Below are 13,062 nucleotides of genomic sequence, written 5' to 3' on the forward strand. Positions count from 1 at the left end.
CTTTCCCAAAAATCAGATAAAAACCCCTGCTCTTTGGAACTGTCTTCCACACCAATGCATTTTATAGACTTTATTAACAGTGCATTATATTGATGTTTTTGAATGTGTAATGATGGCTCCCTCAAAATGGGGGGGGGGGGGGTGGCCATTTCATTATCTAAAAGAAAACTTCTACTTCTTTGGTACAAGAAAAATTGCAAGAGCCAGGGTGGGCATCCATACCAATCTATTAGCTGCTATATCTGTAACTGTATTCATCCAGACAGAAAACCCTGTCCTCTTAGGCCTAATAAAAGAGGGTCGGTAGGTAGGGAATTTTTTTTTTTTTTTTTTTTTTTATGCCCCCGGATCGAAAGATCGGGGGTATTTTGTTTTTGGCCTGTCTGTCATTGTATGTGTGTGTCCCAAAACTTTAACCTTGGTCATAACTTTTGCAATATTGAAGATAGCAACTTGATATTTGGAATGCATGTTTATCTTATGGAGCTGCACATTTTGAGTGGTGAAAGGTCAATGTCAAGGTCATCCTTCAAGGTCAAAGGTCAAAAAAACAAATTCAAAAACTTTAACCAAAACTTTGACCTTCTTCATAACTTTTGCAATATTGAACATAGCAACTTGATATTTGGCATGCATGTGTATCTCATGGAACTGCAAATTTTAAGTGGTGAAAGGTCAAGGTCAAGGTCATCCTTTAAGTTCAAAGGTCAAAAAAATAATTCAAAGCAGCGCATTAGGAGGCATTGTGTTTCTGACAAACACATCTCTTGTTCTCTGTAGAATCTGATATTAACTGGTGGCAACAGTGTGAATCAGATATGCGTCAATAACCCCATGTCACTATCAATCGATAATTTCAGGGGTTTATTGCAGTTTTATGGCTTTGTTTATTAAACCTACATGTACCACATTAATTGGTTTGAACAGTGTACTTCTTCGCAATAAAACCATGGCAAGTTACGTAAGAGACTGATGATAGCCAACGGGTGTTATCCTCCTGGAAATTGTGCTTTTAATGCATAATATTATCAAAACATTTTTTTCAACACGTAAAGCGTTTTAACAAATCAATATTTAATTCATAACAATTATAACACAAGTATAAATGTTCAGTTAAATTCCCAAATGAGAATAATAATTTGTAATCCGAAACACACTTCCGATTTTTTAATGATAACACGATGTTTACAAAATGCTTCCATGCTTCCAATATAGTCATCATGTATATTTCCCGACAAAAAAGCGCGAAAATTATGCGGCAATGTACAAGGTAAAGGTATACGCGTGGAAAGCGTGCGTGTATTGATTTTTTTATACAAACTTTGTAGCGCAGAGAACATTGAATTCTGTCGATTTCGTTTAACATTTCTTTGGTATTTTTTAACACAATTATATCACGAATAATTTGATATTTCCTCTAAATTAATTTCAAATCAAACACGACCTTTCTTTATTGTTACGGTCTTTTAGTTGAGTAATTATTGCAACAGCAATTGTACTGTATACTGATTCAAGAGCACATCTGGACGGAACTGGATTAAGTGTTAGGCGTTATGTAAACACACATAGAACGTCTACTGACCTATTGTGTAGACTGCTGTCTGCGGTGTTTGGACAAAAGAGATCAACATTTGTGAATGCAACTCTGCCGATTTGGTCCGTAATTACCGGTAATAAATTGTTTTGAATGTCATTATTTTAATCAATACATTTGCGATCTAAATCGCGTCCGAATTGTGTAAAACTCTATTCTTTGAAAAAAAATTGATAAAAAAATTGCAGTCGGGGGTAAACTGACAAAGTCGGTCGGGTTACTCGGGTCACCTGAAACAAACATGTTTTTTTTAGGCCTTACCTGCATGACAATGCTCATGATCGCCCAGAAGCAGTAGGGGTTCTTCTGTGGCTGGACCTTGTGTAGCGCCATGGCCGTCTGCTGCTGCTTCTTGTAGTGTCCAAGACGTACGTACGCCATAAACAGGTGGGTCAGGATCTCCTCATTGCCTGGGCGTGACTTGTTTGCGTTCTCGTACATGTCAGCTATAAGGTCCACTGCAGATATATAAGACATTAAATTGCTGGGGATATTTATTCAGCCATTTTTTTCCTTCTGTATAAAGTACCAGAGAATGTCACTTTCCCCATTAGGAAAAAAACAAATTTAACTTTTGCTGTCAAAAAAGTTCCCAATTGAAGGTTTCCAAAAAAATTACTGCAACATTTAGTTAGTTTTCCTATGCAGCTCTATAGCTTGAACCTAAGTAAATATAATATTGATAACTTGACAACAGTTAGAAATCAATTTTAAAGCATTTGAAAATACCCCAATTTCCCAATATGAAGACTTCATGACGTGAATTTTCCCAGTTTTAGGGTTTTTTGCCCTTATTTTTCCCAAATGAACTTGTACCTGTACTTTTCCATATTGGGCTAAAATAATCACTGTTATAAGTATTTAATGATATTATTTATTATGTGAAGATTCAATTTAGATATTGAAGCAAAATATACTGCACCCGAAATATCCGAAACATGTCCAAGATACTTACATAAGCAATGAACTTTAAGTATATAAAGCTGTTTAAAAGAAATATAAGCAATTGATAATGATAAAAAACAATGATACAATGGATAATTTGCCTGTCTAATGATCACAGTCAATCACTCATATAAGAAGTCCTTTTTTCTAATACAAATAGTTTAACTGTTACATTCTTCAACTTTTGAGTCAACATTGTTATTGCTATCAGAGGTGGATAAACCATTTGTGTTAAGCAAACTAAAGCACCCTATAGCAAAATAAAGCATCTCACATTTATGTATTTCCCTATAGCATATTGCCATTGCATTCAAGGTGGAATCTTCAGTAGGGTGTTGCTTGTGGACTTCCTCCAGCAGTGTTGAGCTCTCATCCTGCCGTCCTAATCTCAGCAGTGCCAGTGCTTTCAATACCTGTAACAAAATAGGGAGAATGCTAGGCACTGTTGTAAACTGTAATTGCAGTTGTATTATAATATCACTTAACTTATTATGATGTATACCATATATAATGTATACCTAATAAGATATATTAACAGTTAGAACCTCGTACTTAAGTATTCATGAATAAACATTCTGTAACTCATGAAATTAGAAAGCTATTAATCCAAGGCTAAATGTGAAACTTGTAAGAGCTTGTGGTTTCAACCTATTTCATTCAACCTTTGATACACATGTAATTATGTACTCAATACTCTGTAATGCACTGATTGCAAATACAATTTAAAATTAACCTTTGCACACTGAAAGTCCTTCTGTTTTTTCAATGCTTTATCTGCTTCCTGAAGAGCTTTCTTATTGTTCCCATTGTCCAGGCAATCTGAAATTGGAATTGTATGATTGGTTATCATGTGCTCTAGTAGCTTACATTTTATATTGCCTTTCTTGCAAATGGATGAGACGAAAGCGTCTTTACAATCACAAGGAAATTTTACTGAGTACACGGACAGTGCCCTAGATAAGCTGCGTATCTGCGTCTTTCACCCTATTAAAATGTTTAAAAGCGCAAAGAAATACAATATCATGGCTGATGCGTATTGAAAACGCATCTAATTTGACCTTTACGCAAATTCATCAAATTTAATTTGTACGATACAATAGCTTCGATCAAAAAATGCTTTGCTCATTTTCATTATTTTCTCTTTGGAGTTATTATCATAATGCGGTGACGGTTTCATTCAGCAAGCGCCTGGATGACAAAGCAGGACAACAGTCAAAGTTATTCAAACGCTCTGCGGACATATTTTCATATTTAAATATAGCGTCTGACCAAAATATTTATGACGACATACATGCGTTTTCAATCTGACTTAATTCGTCGCTCTGACATTGTGCATATATTTGTAAAGCATCTGTACTTTCAGTTTCTATTACAATGCGAAATAAAAATGTCTAAGAGAGGTACAAAGACGTCCGCGATTATTGCGCCATAATATCAGTCGATGTGTTTGACAGTTACAAAGATATCAGTTAACAACATTTTTTTTTTTTTAAGTTTAAAGTTTATATTTATATGGACAGTTTCAACGATTAAAGATGTTATGAAACATCAGTTTATTAAAGTTAATTTTGATAGTTTACAGTTTTATTGAATGAATACAAGTGTGCAGCTTGAACAGAAGTAAAGCAGCAATGACTTTAAGGTATATGCATTTTTATAACTCATTTCATCCTATTTCAAGAATAAAATCACCCTATTTTTCAAAATCAATGAGTGAAAACCCTATTTCCCAAATAATTATCTGGGGCACTGCATTGATGTTTGGTTGATGTTTGACTAAGCAGGTGCTTACTGGCTGGCACAGGTCTACAGTGCAAGGTTTCGGATGATGTCTGATCTTCGAGCTTTAGCAGGGTTGATGTTTTCGGATGAGTTTCTCTCAGCACATTCTATCGATGTTGAGTGGAGATAATGGTGTACCACATCTCTTTGTAGCACCAGGTAAAGGTGTGTCTCCTGTGTGCTTTGCAAACGCAGATATGAACTGGCCAATCAGCAACTGCGCTTTGACCTTACTCTCACTTACAAGTCCAGCTATCCCTATCAGTTGGGAAGCACCAGGGAAGTTTTGTCTGAGACATTTTGCAAATCCTCAGAAGGGTTGGTGATGTTTTCATGAAGGGTTCTCTGTATTGTTTTATTGATTTAAATAAGCTGGGCTTTCTTAAATGCTTTTTTACATTCTCCCTGGAGAAAACTTGAAAATGTTGTGTCACTTTTCTTTGCATGATTATAGAGATTTACTTCTTATCATCCTTTTCATGTTCTTGTTGAGCCTTGGTAAACCTTCTTGCTTATCTTTGATTGTATTGGATTATTGGATGCGATTCTTGGACGCCAGATTTTAGAGTGTCCCACTCTGACTGAATGGTAGAGCCTTGGTGTTAAGCTTCATCAATGTAGCTCAGGGATGCTGCATATCCTAGTTGATGTTATGCCAGTTTGCTTTAGAGCATATACAAATCTTTCTAGACTTCCAGGTCTGATATTCTGGGGGATGATGTCTACATAAGTAACCAAAATGATGTGGTCACTCACACCAGTGTTTTTTCCCGTTTAATTTGGGGCCTGTAGGGGGACCCATTCCCAATGGAAAAACGTATATATTTTTCCCAAATGAGATCCCAAAATTCTCAATTGAAGGTTTAAAAGAAAACATCAAATTTCAGAAATTTTCTCAGGTCTGACAGAAAACTCTGCATGACCAGTCAGACCAAATGTCTGACCAGTGTTGTTCTTTTGTTCAAAATCGTAACTGGTATTCCGCCTGATCACCGATTGGAATTTTTTTCACCAAATGGGACCTAAATATTCATTATGGAAGGCCCCCCCCCCCAAATCTCAACGTTTTGTTCATTCCCATCAAGCTGTATAAGTTCAACCTAGTAAATATAATACTGAAAGCACTTTTAGCAATACAGCAACACTTCCAATTTAAGTCAAAACGCCACAAATTTTCCCAATCCTAAAAGATCCGTCCCCATTCCCAAAATGGTGAAAAAACTGCTGACAAAAGAAGTTTTGAGAAGTCTGATATTGCTCTTTTTACCAATTAAAGTGCCATCTGGACTCCGGGCGGCAGAATTATCATTAAAACTGTGTTTATGAAGTTAATACATCCCTAGCCTTAATTAGCAATAACCACGCACCTGCTATGCAAATTATTGTGCAATCGGTGTTCAGGCAAAAAGTTGACCGAAAAATGTGGGGTATTTTTAACGCTTCACTACGAACATGAATGAAGTAATCCAAATGAAACATTTGCATATGTGGGAGGAGATATGTCCAAATAAGCCGTATCTGACCTTGCCATGACCGGAAAAGAAAAAATCATTGCTCAAAAGGGAAAGTAAAAAATTGAAGGCCAATATTTTGCAGAAAGCAGACAGATACCCTTGAAATTTAGCTTTTAATAAATCAATTATTGTGTTGTTAAATAAATCTTAACCATTTGGATCAGGTATATGCGCGTGAAATTATTTATATTTATTTATTTCCAACACCAGTATATCCCTCCAAAGGGAGGTAATTTGATCAGATGAGTTACTCCCATTTTGGCGCTGACGATCTTTTGAGAAGTTTTACATATATCGGTTAGATATATATACGGTATTTGTTTGGAGAGAAGAGATATCGTCTCATCTGGTATCGATGCAGGTATGCACTCACTTAATACATTTCAATTATTTTGTTCCTTATGCCATAGAAAATCTTCCAGATCGTACCCACACCATGTCGTACCGGATTTGTCTTCATATGTAAAACATTTTAGGATTTGTCTTCATATGTTAAACATTTAAATTGTAACTTCTGTAATTGATCATAATCACAAACTTATAAAAGTCAAAGATTTTTAGCTCTGCATGATTTTTTTATAGCAAACTTTGAAGAAAAGAAACATTGAATCAGTTAGAGCTTGTTAAAAACATGTTTGGTTAAATGTTCTGTTCTTTCAGTTTGTCAGTTTCACTTAATTAATATTTGCATGCAGTGCACTATTTTATTTCAGCATCTTTAGGTCTAAGTTCCTTTCATAAAGAAACCAAGCTCTTAATTAATATATCTACATACATGCCAGACGTCCTGATCTCGGCGGGACAGCCCCAAGTTTGGGCCCTTTGTCCCGGCTTCCCGATATGAGACGATTTGTCATGACATTCGTTAAAAAACGATGTAAGGTCTATAGGTTTCCAATAAATTTCGCTATTCAAGCTCTGTTTCGCTAACACTTACCAACGCTAATCCCTTTATTGCCCCCGATTAACAATTCCATTCTACTTCTCGTGTGTTGTTTATGACACCTTATTAGCGATTTATCGGCTAATTATTGATTTTATTAGGCATTCACACCATGGTGGTCTTCAAGATAGTGGTCGCTTATTGCTATCGATAGTTGTATTATAATGAAATAAATGTTGAAAATGTGTTTGTTTTTGTCTTTGTTTGAAACGGTTTACAAAACAATTGTGTTGTAAAATTAACTCTAATTCATTAATGAGTCTTTTACATTCAATGTTTAGTTCCAAAATAGCGGGATAATCCGAATGTGCAATATACCAAAATCGCAACAAACAGTCCAATAAGTGATACCCATCCTGTCTAGTGTAATTGGGTGTAATTGTAACAAGGGACAAAATTGTCACAAAACCAGGTTTTCATTGTGAAAAAAAAATCTGATAAAGGGAGAAAACTCAAACTGAACTTTTGAAATGACCAAAAAAAATTAACCCCCTTTGTAAGTTTTTTTTTTTTTTTTAAATCTATTTTTAGTCGTGGCGACCTTGACATTGGAGATATTGACATGATTCTTTCGTGGGACACACCGTCCCATGATGGTGAACAAATGTGCCAAATGATTTTAAAATCTCACAATGAATGACATAGTTATGGCCAGGACAAGCTCATTTATGGCCATTTTTGACCTTTGAACTCAAAGTGTGACCTTGACCTTGGAGATATCGACGTAATTATTTCGCGCAACACACCGTCCAATGATGGTGAACAAATGTGCCAAATGATTTTAAAATCTGACGATGAACGACATAGTTTTGGCTCGGACAAGCTCATTTATGGCCATTTTTGACCTTTGAACTCAAAGTGTGACCTTGACCTTGGAGATATTGACGTAATTATTTCGCGCGACACACCGTCCAATGATGGTGAACAAATGTGCCAAATGATTTTAAAATCTGACAATGAACGACATAGTTATGGCCCAGACAAGCTTATTCCGCCAGCCCGCCAGCCAGCCCGCCCGCATTCGCCAATCTAATAACCAGTTTTTTCCTTCGGAAAACCTGGTTAATAAAAACAACGAGGTGCTATGCATGACAGTTTGACCCTACTCCAATTGTTGGCAGTTAAAATGAACACAAAGACGGTTTGCTTCCACCAAAAACCTACCTCGGAAATGTGTACGGCCGCGCATTCCGTGTCAAGCTGATGTAACTGTTCGGTAGATAGTTTACTGTAACCCGTACTTTCAGTGTACTGGATAACCTCCCCTGCGTTAATGTTTGCCATTGAAAGTAATATAATGAGTATTGTTGTCTTAATGTTCCAGATTTTTATGTACTCTAAAAAGATGAATATTATCTTCGTTGTTTGCTATTGTCTTATTAAATAAAACTGTTATTGTTATGTTTTAGATTCCATGCTTCATATCAGATGTTTTATGTCTTGAATAAAAGTATCAAGAGTTTTTGTTAGTACTATACTGACTTCAGTAAAGGTGGAATGATAGATCGTTTTAACTTTTAGGTGTCCTGCTTTTTGGTCAAATGTCCCGACATTTTTTTATGGAATGTCCCGCTTTGGACCTAAAAAATTCTGGCATGTATGATATCTACAATTATTTACTAAATCCAGAAAGTTGTTTAAAGATATTGAGCTGGTACATACATTCGCATATTTTGAGTTTGAAACTTCTTACAGTAATTATTAATATATTTTTATTTTTATTTTATTATATGTTTATCTGTTGTTTTTTTAATAGGTGTGTGTTAAACAATTTTAACAAATAGTGTTTTATCATCATTGTGTTTCTGTTTCATCTTACAAAAGTAATTATATAATATTTAATATAGCAATGCATTGTCTTTCTTTCAGAATTCCTGGTGCTGCCATTCCTTATTTCCTAATCAACTGACATATCAGAATTCTGGATAAGAATTCAGATTACTGGCTGCATATTCAACCATTAGCAGGTTTTTTTATCTGATTTTGGGGAAAGGGCCTGGCCTTTTTTGAAGGGGAAAAAAAATCGCGCGAAATGTCGGATTTTGGGGAAAAAACACTCGAAACGCCGGATTTTGGGGAAAATAAGGAAAGTCTTAACCCTTTCCCTGATAGACCTCTTATCTGATCTGCCACTCCAGGCTAATACCAGTCCTGCTGTTCTGATAACAGTGACTCCATATACAGCTGATAAGCCTGACTACACCATCTCAATAGGGTTATTGGGAAAATAATGGAAACATTCTCAACTGTTACACCTGTCTTGTTTAGGCTTAATTTTCACTTAGTTTCTTGCATTTCACATCATTTGTGTCAATGTAAATATTGTAGAGAAATAAATTCTCATTCCAACCATATAAATTTTAAGTCTGTATTCTAATAAATAATACGAGGATATAAGTTATAACAAGTAATACAAGCGTATACGAATGCAACAAGAAATGCAGTGAGAACCCCGCCTTAAAATATTGAATTGTAACATTAGGCGATTAATCTTTTGATTTTTCGGCATTTTGTTTTTATTTCAGACGCCATGCAGTTTTCAGATCATAATCTCTGTGCTTTATTACCCGAACTCGTTAGTTTCTGGACACGTGTGCTACTGAAAAAAGCCACCGGGATTGCGTTTTATGGCCCAAACAAGCCCAAAGTGTCTAGTATCCCGTGTGTTTTATCCCTAAATGTTAGATAAGCACATGCATTATTAATTATTATGTTGGTCAGTACAAAAGGCCTACTGAAAACCGCCGACTGCGTCTTTGTTTTATTGCTCAATCAAGCAGCGATAATCCAATATCCTGTGTATTACAAAAACACCAACTTCAGATTAGCACGTGTCGTCTGTCAAAACCATGATTTTATATGTCAGTAAATATATCGAAGTAATTCTCGTAAATGATCTCGGAAACAGGACTTGCTTTAAACATTTATCATTACGATATTAATTTTCATAAGAAAAATGAGAACCAAACAAACATACACAGACAAAATAAAATATAAATAATTATGACAATTAAATGGAAAAAAACGTTGGTCTATTTTCGAAAAATTACTTTTACTTTCTCCCAATTTCCAGAAAATGACTTGTACATATTGCATAAAATCTAAATATAGATGACGCTGTTAATTGGTCGTTGTAAAAGAATATTCATGAACTGTACACGGCACTTTGCGTGCAATCAGATACAGTACAATAATTGTTGCAATATTGAAGGAACTAAAATATGAAAATGATACAGCGTTTATTACTTTTATTTTATTCAGGAAAATGTCAAAATCATTTGCGAGATGCCCCAATACTTAAATGGAAATTCACTACGAAGCTTTTACGTTGTTGTCTGCGCTACGCAGTTTTTGTTATAAATAAATACACCCACGCCTATTTTTGCGCTCTTTATGTCCAAACAAAGACCTGACACGAAAATATCATGGGCATATAGATGTATTTATTTCTGGCTACAATTTGTAACAGAACATTAACTGTACACGATGTGCGCTCACTACATTATGTTATTTACGCTAATTTGAATACCATTGTCCCGATTGGACACCTATTTCATCAAATTTTTAAATAGAAACATATGCCGAAATTTATTTGACACGTTAGAAAAATGTCGGATGTTTGTGTTTATGAGTTTTCTTGAGCACTTTTGTCGTCAATATCAATCAGAATTTGCATTTGAAAATGGACATTGGGAATATACGGGATTATCGGGTAATGGATAGACACAGCCAAATTCACATGCATGCGGTAATCGATAGAGACGGTAATAAACGCATGTATCAGGGAATCGATAGACTCGGGATTATACGCATCTATCGGGGCCAAGGGTTAAAGGCAACAGATAATGTTATTATGCAATATGTTATATTTTCTAAACAGGTTAACTTATAATTGTATTTAAAATTAAAAAAAAAACACAACAAATTTGATAGGGGAAAAAATGATGTCCGGGGTAAAATTTACCTGCTGTGGGGAAAAAAATCCGAGGGGAAAGGGCTGTTTTTCGGCGGGTCCCAAAGAAGGAAAAAAAGCCCTCGTAAGTGTTTTTCCTGTTCAATTTAACTGCTAGTTTAAGAGAGAAATAATATTACTTAGAACATTTTCTTAAATACCAGGTTGTATCACATTTGTTTTGGGTGGGTGGGTGCAGTTCAGCGCAGCAAATCTGTGCGCTTCACTAAACAGACGTCGTTCGAGACAAATTGTGGAAAGTTATGAATAAAATTCATAAACATGTTAAATTTACCTGAATGGCAACCTACAGATGTTATCCTTTGCATGCACCCTATAAAAACACGACAATGTTTCAACACACTTTTCTCGCTGACATATTTATGTTTAAATTTGAAACAGTGTATTCTGTATCAAACCACATTTATCGACTATAGGCTGGAGCACATAACCCAACGTGCAAAATATTGGTGTACTGCGACCTAACCAATATTGGGTCAATTTTCCAATATGGCGGATACAGCGTACAAACAAACATGTTTATGAAGGGGTGCATATGGACTGCCAGAGCTGCCATAGCAGGGTTCGCCAAAACTTGAAAAATCTGTCAGTCATTCGGACTGACAGACTTGAAATTTTTGTCAGTCCAAATCAGTTTCTGTCAGTCCCACTGTCCGACTTAACTATAGCAGCAAAACACAACAAAAGAGAGTACGTTTTAGATGTTTATTGGTTTTGATCACATTAAAATACAATAAAAACATGTCTAAAGTCGATATAATTAAACAATTATTATACTAATAATAAACCACATATAAACCAAAGGTATTCTTTTTAGACTTCTTTTTGTCAAACTGTTTTTTAGCCTGCACAGCTCTGCAAATCCGTGTTCTTGAGAAGTTAGGGTGACATCCAATCAAGTTTGACTTAATTGCACACACCCATTCACACTACTTTGGATGACTTCAATTTCTGTTTATTAGCCAATTTCACAAGTTCTAAAACAACACCTATTGTTAAAATATTTTCTCTTAGCCGAGGTTGATTTCCAGGTTCAATTAAATGAATGTCTTTCACACCTATTTCTTGATAGAAAGGCCCATTACCACCATCCATTCTTGTTGTCTGAAATAACACAAAACATATTGCTACAAACTATCAACAACAAATCAAAACATAAATATCCCTATGTCCGAATTTTAAAATATCCGAAATATAGTACATCGGGTGAAAAATCTAATTTTGATTTCAGAAATTGTTGGTGTGTAAATTAAAATATATCCTTCCCATAAGAATATAATAATGAAACTATTTAACAGAAATGCTCACAAATGCCTGTTGAAACAAGTTTTCATGCGGTTTTTGTTGTGGAATAATTAAATGGAACAAACAAAATGGCGGACGCACTCGGTTGCTTTTTTTAACAAAGACCGTTGATTTTGAACTCGCATGTGATAGTCAATTCTAATCCAACTTTAAACATCAAAACATCAAAATGAAGGTAAGAAAAAAAGGATTTTGACAGAAGTTGAACAAAAAGCATTTACCTTCTATTTATCCAAAAGCATATTTTACACTTTGAGTGATCTTTTTGAAACCATTTTTCATCCGATTGTGTCGGTCAGTCGGACCGATTATCTTAAATCACTTGTCGGTCCTGAGAAATATTTGCTGGTCAGGACCGGCGGACCGACGGTTTTGGCGAACCCTGCCATAGCAAAAATTATCAAAGGCTCTGGGAGTCCGTTTATATGGACTATCTATCTATCTATATATACTGCCAAGCGCCCTTTAGAGCATTATAGGCAGAGGGACATTATCGAGTCCGTATCCTGGGAAGAACCAGTACTAGGTGTCTATGGAGGAGATAACGAGAATGCTCCCCGAGTGGGGAGCGAACCCACGAACTCCCGATCGCTAGGCGGACACCTCATTCACTACACCACCGCGATTTCAGACTAACGGAATCTCTGTTCAGAACTGGGATTGTGTTTATGAATGGGTGCATATGGACTCCCAGAGCCGCCATAGCAAAATTATCAAAGGAGTACGTTTATATGCACTAACAATTGGTTATCCCTTTTTGCGACAAGTGAAACTAAAACAAACTTGACACTGACAGCAACAAACCTCGGCTTTACAAAAACAAAATAAAATATCAGTTTTTGATACAAAAAGTGGCTTACTAAAAACCAATTGATGTATAATGTTTAAATTTGCAAGTACCATAAATTGGCCGCAAACGTCGCTCCGCAACCTCTGAATTGAATTTGCTTTCCACATGGCTACGGGACGCCATGTTTGTCAGTTCGCCGAAATGGAGGCGCTTGAT

General features: G+C 35.7%; 1 protein-coding gene across 1 annotated transcript in view; it reads right to left on the bottom strand.

Moving 5' to 3' along the window:
* The window catches only part of LOC127853742 (N-alpha-acetyltransferase 25, NatB auxiliary subunit-like), a 96,417-nt gene extending 83,355 nt beyond the window's left edge, over window positions 1-13,062 (bottom strand). The window contains exons 1-4 of the mRNA XM_052388489.1: window positions 12,957-13,062; window positions 3,273-3,358; window positions 2,814-2,952; window positions 1,856-2,052 (exon numbers count right to left, since the gene is read on the bottom strand). Coding sequence (XP_052244449.1) covers window positions 1,856-2,052; window positions 2,814-2,952; window positions 3,273-3,358; window positions 12,957-13,029 — 495 coding nt within the window. The 5' untranslated portion in view covers window positions 13,030-13,062. The remainder of the gene's footprint in view (window positions 1-1,855; window positions 2,053-2,813; window positions 2,953-3,272; window positions 3,359-12,956) is intronic.

Source organism: Dreissena polymorpha, chromosome 1, assembly GCF_020536995.1.
Source record: "Dreissena polymorpha isolate Duluth1 chromosome 1, UMN_Dpol_1.0, whole genome shotgun sequence".
Taxonomy (NCBI): Eukaryota; Metazoa; Mollusca; class Bivalvia; order Myida; family Dreissenidae; genus Dreissena; species Dreissena polymorpha.